This window comes from Lampris incognitus, chromosome 3, assembly GCF_029633865.1.
Source record: "Lampris incognitus isolate fLamInc1 chromosome 3, fLamInc1.hap2, whole genome shotgun sequence".
NCBI classification, from domain to species: Eukaryota; Metazoa; Chordata; class Actinopteri; order Lampriformes; family Lampridae; genus Lampris; species Lampris incognitus.
Window position 1 is genome coordinate 17,895,836 of NC_079213.1, and position 20,912 is coordinate 17,916,747.

The following is a 20,912-nucleotide window of genomic DNA, read 5'->3' on the forward strand; positions in this document are numbered from 1 at the left end:
TAGGGTACTTTTATTCAAAGCTGTGATGACAGAGGGGACAAAACTTCTGCTAAAGCATGCATTTTTCCAGACTATCTACCTGTGACCAGATGGGAGTTGAATGAAGATTTGGGGGGGGGGGTGCCCGGGTTCCTGTGCTATAGTGAGAGTAATATTCTGTATGTTTGACAGTGACAGCCCTTAATCTGAGATCAGTCTCAAAGTTTTCAGTGAAAATCGTCAAGTGAAATACTTAAGCAACACAGAAAACCATACTTCTTACTCTGTATAGCAATATGTTTAGGCTTTCAATAGCCATCCATCCATCCATTATCCAAGCCATCTATCCCAAGTCGGGTCACGGGATGCTGGAGCCTATCCCAGCAGACATTGGGCGGCAGGTGGGGAGACACCCTGGACAGGCTGCCAGTCCATCACAGGGCCGACACATTCACACCTCGGGACAATTTAGTACGGCCGATTCACCTGAACTACATGTCTTTGGACTGTGGGAGGAATCCAGAGCATCTGGAGGAAACCCACGCAAACACCGGGAGAACATGCAAACTCCACACAGAGGATGACCCGGGACGACCCCCAAGGTTGGATAACCCTGGGGTTCGAACCCATGACATTCTTGCTGTGAGGCCTTCAATATTTGAGGCAGAATTGTTCCTAGTTTGAGATAATCAATACATCCACATGGCTAGACATTATTAACTGGAGCATGGGAGTTGCTTGTGTCTTTTGTCCATTGTTATTTTGATAAGTACATGTAAAAATAACTGTGACATACATCATAGAGAGAGACTAACATCTAATCTCAAAAGTGGTTTTAAAGTCTCTGAAACAATGTGACTCTATAGCAGGATGCCTGTGAACATTTTGGATTTCCACTGCAGCAAATGAATACATTTGGTGGGGTTTTTTTTGTTTTGTTTTGTTTTTTGTTTAATTCTATAAGGGATGGTTCTAAAGACAGGACATGAAAATGCATATAAAATATTCATTCATGCATACACACACATGCACACACACTTAGGTCATTCATTCAATTCCAATTGTGTAATGCACGTGTCAATAAAAGGTTAGAAAGTATATTTTGCAACAAAGCTATCTTATTATGAAAATGGGGCACAGATAGGTAAGTATATAACTTAATGTGAAGGGATGCACAGCTATGCATATACCTATCGTCTTGCAGGTAAGATGAAACCGCTTACATCGGAGTCTGATAAAGTGTGTATTATAAAAGCACTTATTGTGCTTACGTGGGCTAACCTTCCAATGCACTTCAGCGCTTGGAAAGCCACAGGGTTCATCATATGAACATATGTATCACACACACAGCTTCAGTTACATGGGGTGCCTTGATAAAGCTTGATGTGTGTTCAAGCAGCTATGTGGCTTTTCAAGAACACCTCTTGCATGGAGTTTCAGAGTGGTGAAACACTTACCTGCACAAAGCCTATGTAGACATATGTTCAAATAACCTCTCTCGATCTATCTATGAAAGAACTCAATGCACCCAAAAACGGGCCATTTATCTCTGCAGATGCATCACAGATGCTTCACGGTGCAAAAGGTGAAACTGGGAATTCAGTTTGTGCCTAGTTGTGACTGTAGTGCATGACATGTACAAAGAACCGAACAGTCTTTATGTCAGAGTAAAGTTTGTTGTAATTTGACAAAACATCTGACTGCATTTTTCTGTAAGAGCAAAAATGACTTCAAAAATGGTTAATCATAGGGTGTAGCATTTTATTTACTCTCACAGTGTAACGCCACATGCATATATTTATCCACTGATGTATTGACAGATACCAGAAGTCTTCTTCAAGTCCTCTTTAAGTTTTATGGCAAACAACTTTGTGGTCCATTACCACAACCAACTGAACAGGAATACGAGTCAATATGTGTAAAAAAAGCAAACACAAAAAACCTGCTCTCTGCACTTAGCAATCCTGTCACATTTAAAAACTGAAATAAATAACTGAAACACGTAGATCCTGAAGGCCATTTAAATATTTCTTCAAAACTCATATTAACCTGTATTCCTCTCAAAGAATCCTTTAATATCTTCCTATACTTTCTACCTTCTCCTGAATCACCACCTTGTCATGGTGGAGAAGTTTGTGTGTACCAATGATCCCAAGAGCTATGCCGTCCAGAGCTTGGCTCCTGGTAGGGTCACCCAAGGTGGGCAGGTTCAGGGGGGGGGGGGGGTTCCAGATGAAGCGCAATCCAACAAAGACCTCAATGGCGGAACTGGCGGAAGATGTCTCCAGGTCAAAATGGCAGTGAAGGTGGATGAAGGCTGCAACAGAGGGTGGTCCCCAATCGTCTTGGTTCTCCATGCCATTGGACTCTGTCAACCCCCTGCCAAGGACCATGTGGTGGCTGCAGGCGCATCAGCCTCTCCACGTAAAAAGCTGTCATGCACATGCGTCCTCCCATTATGCGGCTCCAGGATCGGCCTCTACGCCCACCTGAGGACCCAGAGAGAGGACGGTCATACTCGACCCCGAGTGACCACCAATGATGATGATACTTTCTGCATTCAAATAACACATATTGAACTGTTTCTGTTTGTTCAGAGAAGTCACATCTTCCATTTGGATGATTCTTTACAGTGTGCTATTTAACCCTGTATGACCTTTGGAGCAGACTCAAGATGTGACTCCTGAGGCCTGCCCACAGAAATGACTGGGCCCCTGAAAAGGTCCAGTGAATGGGCCCCCCACCCAAATCTGCTTTACTCATGTCAACGCATGCGCATGCTCTCTCTCTCCTACGAAACACATACATGTAAACTGAGAGAGGCTCAGTAACGGGGGGCTACATTAGGGTCGGGGGATATGCCAAAATTATCATACCAGTCACCGTCAGCCCGATATATTCGCGAAGCTTGGAAGAGCTCGTTCAGAAAAAGAACACAAAATCCCCTATTTGGGATTATTTTGGTTTCAACCCAGACGCAACTGGCCAGCCGATGGACCTAAATGAAGTCATTTACCGTCTCTGCAAATGAGCAGTGCAAAAGAGTCTAACGCTAACTAATTTGCACGAGCATTAATGTGAAAATCTAATTTACTGAAACATTACAGCCTATAGGCTACTCTTCTTCAGTTCAACAGAATAAATCACCTTGAGATCTTTGCTTAGCAATAAACTGTGAAAAAAAGTCGGATGGTGTAACAATAGAAACCATTGTTAGGAACCATTGTTTTAGTTCCTTGTTTACACAGGGGTCGTTTATGTTGTTGCACCTGGAATAACGGACCGAGCATGATGTATAACCTTAGGTGCCGAAGTTATTATTAAAGTTTATAGCCCAGAGGGGTTGAAACGAGTTGTAAAGTCTCATCAGTAGAAGGAAACAACACACTTTAACAAGGTGGCAGCGGCGGACGACTCGGTTTGAAGTTTGGTGCGGAAAGGTTTTCTAGGAGCGGGAGAGCAGTTAGTGTTGCTAAGCAACGTTCAGTATATGTTAGCATTAGCTGCTAGTGTGACATGGATGGGCTAAAATCACCGCAAACGTTATGTCTGGACTCAAGCAACCTTTCGAAGACATGGAAGGCCTGGAGGGACGAGTGTGCTCTGTATGTGGATTTAGCCATGGCTGACGCCGATGACAAACAGAAGGTGAAACTGTTCAGCTATCTTGTCGGGGAGAGCGGCAGGGAATTGATGGACACGTTACTGGGCGACACACCGAAGGATGCATGGAAGTTAGATGACGTTATCAAGAAGTTTGATGATCACTGCGACCCCAGCGTTAACGAGACTGTGGAACGTTATCGTTTTTTTTTACAAGAAACCAGGGCACCAGTGAAAATATAGACCGTTATGTCATGGAACTGAGAGTGTTGGCAAAAACATGCAACTTTTGGACAGTGAGAGACTCGCTCATTCGGGATCGGATTGTGTGTAGAGGTAACAACACAATCATAAGAGAAAGACTGCTCCGAGAGAAAAACTTGACACTGGACACATGTTTGCAGCTGTGCAGAGCCGCTGAGCTCTCAAAGGACAATGTGAAAACCATCTCGGCATCGATGGTGGAAGAGGTACATGCTGTGCAAGGAGCACAGTATCGGAAACAGACGAGCAACACTGTGGAGTGCAGATATTGTGGAAAAACGCATGAGAAAAGTAAACAAAAGTGCCCAGCGTTTGGGAAGAAGTGCACAAAGTGTGGAAGAGAGAACCACTTTGCAGCAAAATGCAGAGCAAAACCGGAACTAAGGAAAAAGAAATATGTGAGTAAAATAACAACTGAATCTGAGAGTGATGAATATGAAGATATTATCACCTGTGTCACTGAAACTGAGACAAAAACTGTGGATGCAGTAGAGACTGACACAGGGAAAGATGTGCATGCAGAGACTGTAAAGGATATAAAAGAAACTGAGAAAATGAAGAAAACTCAGCTTCTCTATGCTGGCATGCTTCTAGGCAAGGACATGATCAAATTCCAAATAGACTGTGGTGCCAGTTGCAATATCATCCCAATTAACCTGCTGAATCCAGATGCCAAATTAGAACACACGAAGAGTGTACTAGTAATGTACAATAAAACCAAATTAAAACCACTGGGAAAATGTAAAGTGAAAATAAGAAACCCGAGAAACAACAAGCTATATCGCTTAGAGTTCCAGGTGGTGAATGCAGCCGGTACAGTGCCTCTGCTGGGTAGGAGAGCCAGTGAGGCCATGAAATTGATAAAAGTGCAATATGAAAACATCATGACAATAGACAGTATTGTCACAACAGAAACAACAACAGGACAGTGGACAATGGGACAAATTAAAGATGAGTATGCTGATGTGTTCATTGGCGATGGCTGCCTCGAGGGAAAATACAAAATAGAGGTGGACAGCACAGTGAAACCAGTACAGCTGCCAAAGAGGCGGGTCCCAGTCGCCATGATGAAACCACTGAAGGACGAGCTACAGGACCTACAGCAAAGAGGGATCATAACACCTGTGGAATGCAGTACAGATTGGATCAGTGCAATGGTGGTGGTACAGAAACCAAGTGGGAAACCAAGAGTGTGTATCGATCCCAAGCCTTTGAACAAAGCTCTAAAGCGCAGTCACTTCCCACTGCCAACCATTGAGGACATTTTACCGGACTTGTCAAAAGCAAAAGTGTTCACAGTGTGTGATGTCAAGAGTGGATTCTGGCATGTGCAGCTGGAGGAGGAGTCCAGCTATTTAACAACATTTGCCACTCCATTCGGACGTTACAGGTGGCTGAGGATGCCAATGGGGATAAGTCCGGCCCCAGAAATCTTTCAGAGAAAGCTCACACAAGCGTTGGACGGTGTACCGGGCTTGTACATTATAGCTGACGATGTACTGATCACAGGCCAAGGGGAAACACAGGAGGAAGCTGAGCGGGACCATGATGGAAAACTGAGACTGTTTCTTGAAAGATGCAGACAAAAGAACATCAAGCTGAACAAAGACAAATTCAAGCTGAGACAAAAGGAGACCACATACATTGGACACCGCCTGACGGCTGATGGACTCAGGGCGGATCCAGAGAAAGTGCTTGCCGTTGAGAAGATGCCGGCACCGACTGATGTGAAAGGAGTGCAAAGGCTGCTAGGTATGGTAAATTATCTAGCCAAGTTTTGTCCCCACCTCTCAGACCAGTGCATAGTGTTGAGAGATTTGACACACAAAAACAGGGAGTGGAACTGGACAGCACAGCACGAGGAGGCTTTCCTCAAACTGAAAGAGACTATAGCAAAGGTCCCAGTACTGAAATATTACAACCCAGATGAGGAACTCACAGTGCAGTGTGATGCTTCAGACACAGGCTTAGGCGCAGCGCTCATGCAGATGGGTAAGCCAATAGCATTTGCAAGCAGAGCACTCACTCAAACAGAGCGTGGGTATGCACAAATAGAAAAGGAGTTCTTAGCAATGGTTTTTAGCATGGAAAGATTTCACCAGTACACATACGGCCGAAAAGTGACGGTGCAAAGTGATCACAAGCCGTTGGAAACAATAGTGAGAAAACCTCTACTGAGTGCACCCAAAAGGCTGCAGGGAATGATGCTGCGCATACAAAAGTATGATCTAGATGTAGTATATGTGCCAGGTAGAGACATGCTGCTAGCAGACACTCTGAGCAGAGCTTATCTTCCTGAGAGTGCACCGGATGCAGAACTAGACTGTCAACATGGCACAACACTTAACCTATCGCAGCAGACAGGCTACATGATATACGATCTGCCACAAAAGAGGATGAAACACTGCAGCTTCTCATCAAAATGATGCAGCAAGGATGGCCTGATGATAAGTCAAAAACACCAAGGGAAATCAAGCCCTACTTCTCATTCCAAGAGGAGTTAAGCCACCAAGATGGAATAGTGTTCAGGAGTGAGCGCACTGTCATCCCTGATGCATTGAGGAAAGACTTCACTTGCCGCCTACACGCATCACATCTGGGTGTGGAAGGATGCCTACGGAGGGCTAGGGAGTGTGTCTATTGGCAGGGCATGAACGACCAAATAAAATCATATATAGCAAAGTGTGACATCTGCAGATCAATGGACATTAAGCAACAAAAAGAAACACTAATGTCACATGATGTGCCAAGCAGGCCGTGGGCAAAGGTGGGCACGGATCTGTTCATGTTTGAAAACAAAGACTACCTCATAATTGTGGATTTTTTCTCAAATTTTTGGGAAATAGATTACCTGGCAGATACCAAGTCAACCACAGTGATACGGAAGCTGAAAGCTCATTTTGCCTGCCAAGGTATCCCAGATATTGTAATCTCGGACAATGGCCCACAGTATTCGTCACAAGAATTCCAGAAGTTCAGTCGACTGGGGATTTCAACATAAAACCTCATCACCAGGTTACCCGCAAAGCAACGGCAGAGCTGAGTCAGCCGTTAAGACAGCAAAAAGACTCTTGCTCAAAGCCAAGGCTGCTGGACAGGATCCTTATCTCGCCCTTCTGGACCACCGCAACACACCATCACAGGGTACTGATACCACACCAGCACAGCGGCTGCTCAGTCGCCGTACCAAAACACTACTGCCAACCAAGGCAAGCCTGTTACAGCCGAAAGTTGTGCAGGTGAAACAGGACTTACAAAATAACCAACAACGTCAGAGGGCATACTACAACAGGTCGGCTAAAGACTTGGACACGCTTGCCCCAGGTGAATGTGTGAGAGTTCAGCCTCTCGCACCCCACACTGGCTGGAGAGTGGGGAAGGTGCTGAGGCCGGTCGATAGGAGATCCTATGAGGTCCAACTGCACACGGGTGGTGTCATCAGGAGAAATCACAGACACCTCAGGCATGCACCAGGAGCAATCTTCACTGACACTATGGACATGGAGATCAGCAGCCCCAGTCAGCCAGAGAGTGTTGAACCCGGACATTCAGAGAGTGTTCCTTCTCGCAGTGTCTTAGCAGGAAACAAAACCAAGGACACTGGTGACAGGGCTAACCCTGTTACCACCAGATCAGGCCGCTCTGTTGTGCAGCCGCAGCGATACAAAGACTTTGTGACCTCACACAGATGAATGGATTTGTAGCGCTAATGGACTTTGGGGGGGCAGGAATGAAAAAAAAAAGTGAATCACAAATGTTGTGTACATGCGTTCTTGTTCACCTGGTTATCTGCAAGTTCAGGTATTCATTTAAACATTGGTTATGTTAAACTGTGAAGAGAAGCCATAGCACTTTGATACACAGTCGTTGATAATGTTCATTTTCATTAGGAGCTATAAGTAACTGATAAATATATGTCATTGTTAATATGAAAAACATTTTGAATGTTGATATTCGTACACTGTTAGTAGCAAAGAGTTTTGTTTATATTTTATTGTTTACAGCGATAGACAATTAAAAAAATGTATTAAAGGTTCTAAAAAAGAAGAAACTCTGAAAAGAGAAAGGATGTAACAATAGGAACTATTGTTAGGAACCATTGTTTTAGTTCCTTGTTTACACAGGGGTCGTTTATGTTGTTGCACCTGGAATAACGGACCGAGCATGATGTATAACCTTACGTGCTGAAGTTATTATTAAAGTTTATAGCCCAGAGGGGTTGAAACGAGTTGTAAAGTCTCATTAGTAGAAGGAAACAACACACTTTAACAGATGGTGTTAGAGAAGGATACCTCTGCTTGCAGCCTCCACATGAACAGACAGGTGGGGATAATGTAACTATGCTATTAAATGACCAGGGTGCACATACAGTTTTTGGTCTAGTTCTCAAATATGATTTATGAATTGACGTTGCTTTTCAACACCAGTCAATCAGGCAGCAACTACTGTGAGGATTCAGTATGGTGCTGCAAAACATAGAGTAACCCTGAATAGAGACACATGCATTACAACAACTGGAATAGAGAGAGTAACCCTAAAAAAACCGAATGTCATCTTTTTTCTTTTTCTTTTTTTTTTGCAGAATTTTCACCCCTCATAAAATATCCACTTATGTTACAGAAACATTTCTTCATTAGTAGGCTGACAGTATTTCTAGTCAGCCTCCTAAAAAAAATGGTATGGGCCTTTTTTCCCAAAAAGAGGACCTACTTCCTCCCAGCATAGGATACCATATGTAAGTCTGCCTTTCACCTACTATGGTTATAGGATACTACAATTTATCATTTAGAACATGGGTCACCAAATAATGGATATTTCAGGCTTAGAAACATCACACGAGCTCATTTGGTCCCAATAAGGTTTCATCCCCTACACTTGAGTTGGACGTTTTGATTTTGTGGGATGAGTCAAATGTCCCACCTAATCCCACTTTGACCACACCATGTCAGCCCAATAACATATTGGTGTATTGTGCACGGTGACGCAGTGCTTAGCGCGGTCGCCTCACAGCAAGAAGGTCCTGGGTTCGAGCCCCGGGGTGGTCCAACCTTGGTGGGTCATCCCGGGTCGTCCTCTGTGTGGAGTTTGCATGTTCTCCCCGTGTCTGCGTGAGTTTCTTCCGGGGGCTCCGGTTTCCTCCCACAGTCCAAAGACATGTAGGTCAGGTGAATTGGCCGTACTAAATTGTCCCTAGGTGTGTGTGTGTGTGTGTGTGTGTGTGTGTGTGTGAGGGCCCTGTGATGGCCTGGTGGCCTGTCCAGGGTGTCTCCCCACCTGCCACCCAATGACTGCTGGAATAGGCTCCAGCATTCCCGCGACCCTGAGAGCAGGGTAAGCGGTTCAGATAACGGATGGATGGATGGATGGATGGATGTATTGTATGGCACTAGCCATTAATGATATAGATTGGTGTGATATTTGCTAACTTAATTTTCTTATCGTAGAACGCTAATTGACTGCTATGACTCGGAAATTGATGTTATCTCCCAAATATCTGGAGCTGTCACCTTTCCCATCCCATTACAGCTAAACGTTAAATAGAACTGAGTATTCATTAGAATAAATCATGGTAGAATAAGGCATTGTGTCGTTTAAAATTTCCCTTAAAAATCTGCATGTTTTATTCCACGTGTTGTGTGTGTTTGAGCTCTCACGCTCTCTCTCTCCCTCACTCAGTCTCTCCCTCTCACTCACTCACTCACTTACTCTCTCTCTCTCACTCACTCACTCTCTCTCCCCCTCACTCACTCTCTTCCTCCCTCCCTCCCTCCCCTCGCCTGTCTTAGGGCCAGTGTCTGTAGTCATCATGTTACTTGCCGGTCTCAACAGCTGAACTAACCCATGGATATACCTCCACTACAGTTAAAAGAGCAGCAGCAGCCTGGGTGCATCATAACAAATGAAATGGCAATTCAACTGTCAGGAAATTGTCCAGTTCACCCCCACTTGGATGACAGCATCCTAAATTGAAACACCCAAAACACTCAGTGAACGCTGGTTACATCACTGATGATGCAACCCAAGGGGATCAGAGGATGGACAAATCTGTACTGACACAGAGGTATAACAACCTGTCAGACAGTGAGCTCGCTGTTATTAAGGCTGGCGAAAGTATTTGTGGACAGATGACACAAGCTCTTTGTTCAGCAATTCCAGTCATATTTCTACATACATACACATGTAAATACATACATACATACATACGTTAAGTATTGCAAACTATCGCCAATCGCAACCAAAAATCCCCTTGCATGAGAAGAGATGGATATGAGGTAACCATCCCAGTACAGCCTAATGACAATTCAGAGGCGACGTGAAGACGGCGGGTGCAGCAGTACACCTGCGGCGAGTCTAATCTCCTGATGACGCAAATGTCACAATCCGTTCATCAAGGAGCCGTGCGTGCCCGGTGCACACTAGATCCAATCTCCACTTTCACTTTGCATTTCCCATCCGGACCAACAGCGGGCACGGTGAGAGAAATGATGCAACTACACAGCTAATGGGCTTCAACGCTCTGCCATGAAACTAGATGTCAGATGGTGGCTGCTTTAATTACTTCATGTAAACAGCTTGGGTGGTGTTGATAATATCCATTTTCACTGTGAAAAAAACCCCAACACAATTACCAAAATAATTCAGAATAATGTCAGTGTTTAAGTCAATGTTTTGCATCTCGTTGTGATGAAATGAACTGACAGTATTGTTGCCTATCCTATCGTGTAATTATAGAAGTTAAATCACCGATTTAAACATGGAAAAAAACTATCAGAGAAAATAAATGTTTTCATATCTTGCTTTCAACCGTCTTTCAGGATGAATGCAATCCATTAAACAAGTTTATGAAAAGGGACTTTTCCTTCTTCAAGTTTGGATATTATAACGAAACACCGTGCCGATACCTACCTATCATCATGAGGTATTGCAATACAAGCTGAATACTGTCATTGTCATCCAGACAACAGCAAAGGATGACAGGATGATAGTTGGGTTGCTATCTATGATGCTGCATTAGTCTGCATGCATGAAACAGATGAAGATGCAAGAACCAATGGAGAACGAAAGAACTCATTTTGTGCATAATATACAATATATACAATACACTCTGAACTGTTGTTTTTTGTATTTCTGTTATGTTGGGCAGGTATTGAGCTTTAATTAAAGAGTATACTGTAGGTAAAACCTGTGTGCTCATCCTTTACCGGGGTTTTGAACCCCGGGGCCTTTCATTATTCACCTTTCGTTAGGACTCATGCAGAGCTAAAGAGTTTACAATGAAGTCATAATCATGACTTCAACACACAGTCCTTTAAAATAAAACCTAACCAGTGCATAGAACCTAGTGTTATTCAACGCCAGGGAAATAACATGTTGATTTACAATTTGAAAGCTCTGGTAATGTTAAAGCAAAGGATTTATCCACTCATTTATGTAAATTGCCAAATCATTTTCTTATGTATATATTTTCTAAGTTGCACAAGGGTGGCCCACAATTGCAAACTACACACACACACACACACACACACACACACGTCAACTTTCATTAAGATAATGTTTGTAAATTTAAAGGGCCATTTCTCGTCAGTGTTTCTGTTAATATTTTCATCATAGGAGGTCTATGGGATGCCTTAGTACGCTACCCATTGTGTGTACCCATGCATGCACGCACGGATGCACGCGCGCGCGCGCACACACACACACACACACACACACACACCTGGTTCATTAAAACATTTTCCCTTTGTTTAAATAATAGCAAAAAGTGGGTAACAAGAGATGTCTTTATATAAGCATATGCAGGAATTCCATTATAAAAGCAGTGCAATTACAAAATATTCCACTTTTCATTAGAGCTTTACATCTAAGGCAATGGCATGACGCTAGGCTGACTGTTTTTATGAGTCATGGAATTTAATGCCATCTTATCATAAAAGAATGACCCTGAAAACAAGAGGCTTTTTTGTGTGTAGACACCGGACATACTAATTTAAACTGCAAGAGACACTAATCCTGCACACGATTTCATGCGGAGGTAGACATGGTGCATCTTGTTCTTTGCAGATGCACTTCACAAGTAAACGACTCACATTCATTCTAGTGTGTGGTACGTTAGCAGAGCTCAGTTTGTGATGATGACAAAACTATTTCTGTGAGAAGCGTGAGCGCTTGAGCATATCTAAAGAATTATCTGGCTGCTCCCCACCACACGCTGTACCAGACAAACCCTTACATCTGGCTTGCACTGGCCCAAAGACAGCCCATAGCCCTCTGCATTCTGGAAAGCAGTTTCAAACAGGATCACTCATGTCAGCTAGAGACAAACACACTAATGACTCAGAGCCACACTGAGTCAGAATAACCAATTACATGTAAAAACAACAACAGACACACAAATGATGCTGCTGGTCCTGTTTGTTGTCTTAATTGGATGTTACATTGAGATAAAAAGGAAATGTTGTGAAAGCAAATTTAGAGATTAAACAACCACATAAAGAAATAGAAGGCTTTACCTTGCATCATATTTCAATGTTGTTTTTTTATTTTCTTTAAATATTTGGGACTAAACAGTCCCTACATACCATACCACTTTCACCCAAACCCATAACGTGGCATGGGAAATGGAGACATGGAAATAAAACGAGCCGGGGCTTATGAAATGACGATCGTTGCCGGTTCCATGACCCTGCAGCCGCCATCTCGCCATCATTACAGCCGTAGACAGTTGTTGGTGTTTTAACATCGTCAGAAAGCTGAAGTTGCTTGAAAAAAAAAATCAGTAGGATCAACATGACACGTAGTGACACTGTGTGTGTGTGTGTGTGTGAGAGAGAGTACTGCTGCACTTCAGGCTTCCCCAGGCTTGGAGAGAATGACAGGACATGAAGAGATTAAAACATGACATCTCAAAGATAACACACAGTGACGTTCAAGATAAACACAGACAGACAAACAAAGATTCACTTGGGCCAAACAAACACGGCCCCATGGGCCGCCCTCAGCTGCAGCCACTCTGCTCAAGACGGGAAACTGCACCGGCAAAACGAAAAGGAAAAGTCTGATGTCAAATTGTTGCGTGCCATGCCATTACTTCTCCTGTGACTACACGGTCCATTTTCCTGCTCACCAGAAACAGTCATCAGGTTTGTTTGTGGAGGCAGCAGACACAGAATCTGATTTTTCTCGGATGAGCCACAGGGCCGGTCTCCACAAGAGCTAACACAGTCACGTCTCCTGTCAAAGTGACCCGAGGCACTTCTCACTGGGACGCCGGATAAAAACACTAGCTGAATGTCCATATTTTCAACGTAAAAAGGTGATTAACTCTTACAAAGCATATTTACTCTTCAAACAGTGAATGTCACAATTTGATAGCAACTAGTATATCAACTGACTGCCAGAGGGTGGTTTTGATAGCGCAGCAAAAGAACAATGAATAATTTAAGAACACGTATCAACAACATCTGAGATTGAATTATCAGGACAGTGTAAGGACCTATGAAGGAAATGTGGACAAACAAGATGTGTAACAACAACAACAAGCCTCTGTAAAGCCATTCTTTCATGAGTAATAGGACAATAACAACAATATATTCTATTTGTACGAGGCTTTTCAAGATCGCAAAGTGCTTTCCAGGGTAAAAATCAAAACAAAAACAAACAAACAAATATACAGAGACAGAATAGTAAATTTGACGACATCAAAACATCACAGACTGAAAGCCCGTCTAAAAAAAGTGAAGGTTAAGAGATGTTTTATGAGAGTCGGTGGTGTAAACAACTTTGACATGGGGAGGTAAGGCCTTCCAGGACCGGGGTGCAGAAAAGAAAACTGGCACCCAGGGAGCGGAGGCTGGTTTTGGGGGCAGGAAGGAGGCCAGGGTCAGAGCGAGTGGGGGGGGGGGCAGTGGAGCCAGTGGAGCTGGAGGAACTCAGACAGGTAGGTGAGTACAGTGACACAAAGGGCTTTATAAATGAAGACGGCCAAACAATTTGTAACAAGGATGACTGTACAGCGCCACCATGTGGAGATAAGCAAACGAGCACAGACACGTTTGCAAAAATGGAATCAAATGTTTGTTAGTGTGAACAGCGCTGTTGTAAAAATAGCATGCTCAGTCAGATGGCACTTTGTGCCATTATCTAGCTGTAAAGCCCCTTGAGGCGAATTTGTAATTTGTGATATTGGGCTATACAAGTAAAATGGACTTGACTATCTACGGGGGCTCGTGTGAATTCAAAGGACTGTTGGATATGTGTCTTATGTCTATCAATGTTAGTGTGATTAATAATTAATGTAATTACTAGAAACAACAAAAATTTGAGATTTCTATTTTCATTTCATAGACAAACCAATAAACTGCACAGTCCACAACTGTCTCATCAGTTGTGATATCAGAGTAGTACTGATGATATATAATCTTCTAATACCTTCTGCTTTTCTTCAAAGACAGCACTGTCCCTCTTGAGGTGTACTATCTCATTCTCCAGGGCACGGATTTTTGCCACAGTGCTTTCCTCCCTGCGGTCTAGTTCCAAGATTTTAGTGCGCAAACTCACGATCTTACTCCAAAGTTGCTCTTTGTCCGTGTCAGGTCTGCAGTATGAGTGCTCATACACAGAAACATGCTCTCCGTCATTGTGTCCCCTGCCTTCCAAGACACAATCTACAGATATTCCCTTGATCAGTTCCATGGGAACAAAGCTAAAAGCTTGCCCCGATTCTGCTTGCAGGGCGGCCATGTCCAAGGTGGCCTCACCATCTGAGAGAGAACCCAGTGATTCACAGCATAACACTGTCACTGTGGAGTCGGCTTTGCTTTGAGGATGGAGCTCGTCACCATGGGACAGTGAAAGGCAGGACGTCTTAGGCAAACCATTATCACCTTGTAGTTCACAGGAGGCAAGAGTCTGAAACTCTGATTGTAAGGCTCCATCAAGTGACATACTGCCAGGGCAGGTACTCAGATCTGAAGCCAGCGGTAATTCAATGAGACCAACTTGAATGGAATCTACTGTCTGTTGGTCTTCACAGAGAGGGTTTCTAGTTGTGCTGGTTGACTGGCTTGCCTTCACTGCCCTGGTCAGAATGAGTGGCTTTTTGTTGGAACAAGAGTCATTCCAGGTGGTGTCAGCGTCACATGTTCTGGCTTTGACCTTAGGAGTCCTTCTGCTGGAAGTGGCTTTTTTCTCATCCTTGTGGGACAAAAGAAAGCAATGATGAAGGAATATTGTTTTTGTTCACACAAAATAAGCACTATGCTACAGCCGGCTGCATGTCAGTTACAAGACTGGAATGAACGAGGGTGTAGGGCTGTCAAAATTATTACATAATCGCGATTATTTGACCTAACTGTGATCATTTTGCATAATCGTTAGAATTGTTTTCATTCATTTGTATAAAAATAGCTGGATGAAGCTAACAGAAATGACATATTTCTATCAGTATTTCCATGTTGTTTTCCGTTTGTTGTTTGACTGGCGCTCTTTTAATGATGTTATCTTGTTAAGCCCCTGGCACGAGTGGTGACTTAGTGCCAACAAACTGTTTATCTTGAGAAGCCAAAGCCAAACACCACAGCACCGCTGTGGGCACATTTTGGTTTTAAGCCAAGTGAAAAAGGAGAGCCCAATAACTCAGAGGAGGCAATTTGTTGGATTTGCAGCAAAAAGGTGGCGGTCAAAAGCGCTAACACCACAAATTTAAAAAACCATCTACGGAGCCAGCACCCCACCCAATTTGCCGTACTTGGAAAGACAGTCACCGCCACAGTTCCATCCTGGCAATTGGCTGCTCCTGAAGCTTTCGGACGAGTGTCTAAATATAAACGTGGCCGTACCAGATGGTGCACGTTAACAGACAGTGCAATGCAGTATATAGTCAAAGAAATGCAGCCATTCAATACGGTTGAAAAACCAGCATTTAAAGAAATGCTGCAAAAGTTTGACAAGCAATATGAATTACCAGGAAAAACATGCATCTTCAAAATTGCAATACCCAATTTATATAACCAAGTGAAGGATGATATTATCAAGGATTTAAAAGAAATTGGTTTTTCCTCAGCCACTACAGACATTTGGTCGAGCTCAAATAGGACCCCATAATGAACTTAACAATACATTACCTCACCACTGACTGGACTCTACAGTCGAAGAAACAAGATAAACACCAGAGAACCACACAGCTGATACACTTACAGAATGCCTTCAGTCTGCTTTGGCAGATTGGGCATTAGAGGAGCAGAAAATGTCCTACATAACCACAGATAATGGTTCTAACATTGTGGCTGCAACAGGCAACTTGGTTGGCCATGGCTAAATTGCTTGTCACAAATGCCATAGCAAGTGAGAAGGAATGCACAGCTTGTGCCTTGGGATTGTGTAGAAGTCTGGTCAACACTTTCAACCTCAGCTGGTTAAAGAAGAGAGACCTGAGAAAGGCACAGACTGAGGCCATCAACCCCAAACACAGTCTAATTCTGGTGAGTTATTCATTTAACACAGAAACAATTGGCCGTGTCTGCGGGTGGGAAGCCGGATGTGGGTGTGTCTTGGTTGCTGCACTAGCGCCTCCTCTGGTCAGTCGGGGCGCCTGGGGGAAATAGCGTGATGTTGCAGCTAGAAAAGCTCTATATAAAATGCAACTTGATTGGTTGATCGTCCCACGCGCTACGTTCCCCTGGCGAAACTCCTCACTGTCAGGTGAAAAGAAGTGGCTGGCGACTCCACATGTATCGGAGGAAGCATGTGGTAGTCTGCAGCCCTCCCTGGATTGGCAGAGGGGGTGGAGCAGCGACCGGAACGCCTCAGAAAATAGGGTAATTGGCCAAGTACAATTGGGGAAAGAAAAAAAGGGGGGCAATTCAATCGTTAATCGCGATTATTTGTATTTAATGATCGTGACAGCCCTACGTGGGAGTAGAAATAAGAGGACTGTTGCTTACATCTTGGGTGGAAGGGAAAATTGTGGGTACAGCGGTGTTCTTAAGGTAGCGAATCCCCCAACGGATATCAAAGCAATCCTCTGTGAAGTGTTCACTGCACAGGTACTGGTGTCGGCTCGGAGTCCACTCTTCACGTTTCATGTTGTCCACCCATCTCTGTAACCTAGACTTGTCTTGCAAGGGGAATCTTTGGGAGAAGAAGAAAAAGCAAAGTAGTTGGCCATTTGGTTTGAAAATCGAACCGTTCAAAATTTCCTGCAGAGTAGACAGAATCTGAATGTCGCACTATTGGTTTGTTTGGTGGGTCACCATTAAACTGGCGCATACACTCAATAAGCTTCAGTTCATCTCGCTTCCCACGCTCCCCATTCCGCCATAACCTTAATATCAACACGCTGTTGGGAGTCGCCATGCATTTGCCAGGGATCTCTCTCTGTGGCATTAAACCCACCTGTTATTCAACATATCAGCAATTAATATCTAACACTGGACAGCTAACAGCAAGCGCGCCACTGCACTACGAACTACAACGCCCGGGCTCGCAAGAGAGGGTAAGAGGGTAGGGTGGAGAAACATACGGATAAAAGCTGATTCTCTTGTTTTCTTGCTTGGGCGCAGTCCCCCCGCGGTTCCTGCAAACTTTTACCGCGCAGTACCTTGGCATGTCTACCGCGAAACTACATGAGCGCACTTCTATTGAACAGGGTAAAAAAAAAAAAACGTGTAGGAAATGTCCCACGAAAAGCGTAACCGCAACTTCCGGGTTGGAGCAATGGGAGCGGACATGTCGTCAGGCTGAACGCAGCAACAGTATCCACGTGCTTTTTGCGTCGACCAATCACAGAGATTAGAGTCAGTGGATGAGGCGCTTGGCCAATGGCGTTACGAGTCGTGGTGTTCCCCGCTGAGGAATGCGGAAATCCACGTTTTGATAGCTGTCGCTCCCGTTCACAGTTGGTTAGTCGGCGGCTGCTTGTCACGGTGATACCAGGTAATTAAACTCTTTATATGTTTTATTCGAGACAAGACGTGTTTTGTCACAGTTGTTTCATTTCCCCCCAGCGCAATACCTTAGTATGTATCTTACAATGCTTTGAAATAAAAAAATCCGTAAGTCGTTTCTTTCTTGTGCGTCGAAACTTGTCGCTTGTCTGAATTTCATGTCTCAGCTAATCTATTCAACTAATTTATCCGGTGTTCTAACGATTAACGTTGCCTTGTCGAAAATGATACCTACGCTCGAGTCGATAGCAGTCTAACCCTAACCTCTCCTAACCACGCACATAACCGTTAAGTTTCACATCTCGTTTGGTAGCACATATCGACACCGGTGCGGTGATGGTAGCTTGCCAATGAGAATGAGAATGCCAAACTTTTGTAGTTTGGCATTTGTAGTTTGGCACGCGCGTGTGCAGTTAAGTGCGCAATTTTGTTTTTTTTTCCTCCCCGCAATGTGTGACATTGCTGATCGAGCCCTCCAAACTCTGCTCTCTGCACAGGGCAAGGTGCTACACCACCAACATGACCACAGCACAGTCGGCGTTGCTGCTTGCGGTGTATATTCTACTGATCACAGAGTTCATCCTGGCAACGAGAGACTACTACGACATACTGGGGGTGCCTAAAGATGCTCCTGATCGCCAGATCAAGAAGGCTTTCCGTAAACTGGCCATGAAGTACCACCCTGACAGAAACAAGAGCCCGGACGCCGAGTCAGAGTTCAGAGAAATAGCAGAGGGTGAGTGAGTTGTGTTGTCGATTTAATGAAGGCAGATTATGCCTTGTTGGCATAAATTCCCTTCCCTTAAAGAAGAATCTGAATAAACATTTTATAATGTATAAACCTGTTCAGTCACTAGATAAAAAAAGTGATGCCTGTGTGTGTGTGTCTCTCTCCACCCTCCTCTCTCCTAGCATACGAAACGCTATCAGATAATAAGAGAAGGCTCGAGTATGACCAGTTTGGTCATGGTCCCTCACCAGGGGAGGGTCATGGAGGAGGTGGAGCTGGCAGCTACAACTTCCACCAGCACTTCCAGTCGTTTAACTTTGACGACATTTTTAAAGACCTTGACCCATTTGGTCAACATCACAACCACCACCACCACCACTCCCATTCCCAGACACATCAAAAGAGACACTTTGACAGCCACTTCCCGGCCCAACAGGAGTCCCTCAACAGGCACAAGAGACAGTTTCAGCAAGGGGGATTTGGAAGAGGACTCTTTGACGACGTGTTCGAGGACTTGGAGAAGATGTTCACCTTCAACGCACACAGTACTCAGACTGAGGGAAGATTCCAAGGCCCAGGCAAACGGCACTGCAGGACAGTCACCCAGCGCAGGGGCAACATGGTGTCCACCTTTACTGACTGCTCCTGAGACCAGCGGAACATAGAAAATAAAACTCATCCCAAATGATTGGACACTGTTGGGGTTTGAGCTTTTCAATTGTGGGTATGGAAACTGAAATATTAATTTATCGCTTGATGCAAACTTTGTGATTTTACTGGTATATACACAGCTAGGAACAAATAACTGAGTTGGTTAGAAACTATGGCGGTTTCCAAGCAATAACTCGTATACATTGTAGCCCACAATATATAGTAGGACTTCATTGTGATGCCGTTCCAAATTTAGGGCTTTCCTATTTGTCATTTTGTTTACATGTAGGGGGGAGGGCATCTTGTGCTTATGCAAAAATCCACCATTCTCAGGTATGGCCTAATGTTTTACTGTTTAACAGCAGTTTAATTTTTGTAAGCAGTGACATTCATTTTGAAGCCACAAAGGCCCTACCTTAATGTTTTGTTTTTGCTGCCCCTAACATGGATAAGACTATGATTTTTAAACCCAAACAGACGACACATCAGATGTTCTTGGTACAAGGGATGTGATGTCGTAAGATTTTTGGATTTGAGCACAGGAATTTGCACCCTGTCATTGACTTTTTTTTTTTTGTTTCCTTCAAGTGTTCATTTACTTGAAAGGGTGAGGATTACACATAAATCTTTAAACCTTTTCACATAAGAATTAAGAGCACTTGGATTTGGACTGAAGGTTCATAATATCTGAAACATTTAAGGGTTCCTTTATCAACTGTTACCTCAAAGTGGGAAACTTAACACCAGCCCCAAGCTAAATGAAAGTAAATTTGTCTGTGACTGGTAAGTTTATCAACATTACCAGCCTTGACATTATACAACAAACCATGATTTGGTGGCCCGGCTCTAGTCTAAAAAGCGAGGAAAATGCTGATGGGGGAGTGGCTGGGGAATTTTTTTTTTTTTAAAGACACCAGTTTGTTCATCTAGTGAAGTTATTTCCTACATTGGTTGTAATGTGCAATATTCAGTACCTTTGCTCTTTATGTTGCCTATCTTAGACAGTGCCATAAACATGGAATTGTCTAATGTCTGCACTTTGTGTGTGTGTGTGAGTGAGAGTGTTGAGAGGGAGCACACGAATTGCTGATTGGTTGGTAAATACAATAAATTAATACTGTCAAAAATACTGACTCATTTTTTAATAGAAATGCAAACTATTGAAACTAAGTTTCTTTAACATGATTGATTAATATGTTAATCACAATTGAGCTCATGTGTAACGCATGTTTAAATGTTGACCATGGGCTACATGCAGAGTCAGTGGATTCCCTCAAAACCAAATACATTCACATACAAATTCATTAGCAGCCAAAAGCTTGAATTATTCAGTTTGTTGCCATGGTCTCAATTTAAAAATTGTGTATAAGGCATACAGAAATAGATGGTACACTTTAGACGTTCTGTTAAATCATCTACTTATAAGCTCGTACCATTTGTGATCTTTTTTTTTGCAGGAACAGCTAAACAGCTGTGCAATTTCTGTACAATAAGGAACTTGTAAAAAAACAACACTCATGAGTGGAAATGTTTTTTTAGGATTGCTATGAAAATGCTATTTCAATATGCAACCCTATAGCCCGCTTTAGGGCCTTTCCTCTGCCCTTTGTTGTACACTGCAAAAGTTACCCAATCCAGGATTTCCCTTGGTGTGTTCTGCATTGATTTGATGAGCCTAAAAAATTTCCAAACTTCTTTGGTGAAAACCAAAGCTGTTCAAAGCTTATAAAAAATGAAAAAGA

The 20,912-nt window shown here is 43.5% G+C and overlaps 2 protein-coding genes across 2 annotated transcripts; one reads left to right on the top strand and one right to left on the bottom strand.

The window, feature by feature from the left end:
- Positions 1-14,238: 14,238 nt before the first annotated feature.
- On the bottom strand, positions 14,239-17,469 carry LOC130109680 (THAP domain-containing protein 5-like). The gene is made up of 3 exons (XM_056276676.1): positions 17,366-17,469; positions 16,788-16,974; positions 14,239-15,039 (listed from the first exon to the last, which is right to left on the bottom strand). The coding sequence occupies exons 1-3, from the start codon at positions 17,449-17,451 to the stop codon at positions 14,239-14,241; spliced, it is 1,074 nt and encodes a 357-aa protein (XP_056132651.1). The 5' UTR covers positions 17,452-17,469.
- Positions 17,470-17,740: 271 nt separating this feature from the next.
- Positions 17,741-20,297, top strand: LOC130109653 (dnaJ homolog subfamily B member 9-like). The gene is made up of 3 exons (XM_056276651.1): positions 17,741-17,778; positions 18,287-18,525; positions 18,702-20,297. Exons 2-3 carry the CDS (start codon positions 18,309-18,311, stop codon positions 19,166-19,168), a joined length of 684 nt encoding a protein of 227 aa, XP_056132626.1. The 5' UTR covers positions 17,741-17,778; positions 18,287-18,308; the 3' UTR covers positions 19,169-20,297.
- The last annotated feature ends 615 nt before the right edge of the window (positions 20,298-20,912 follow it).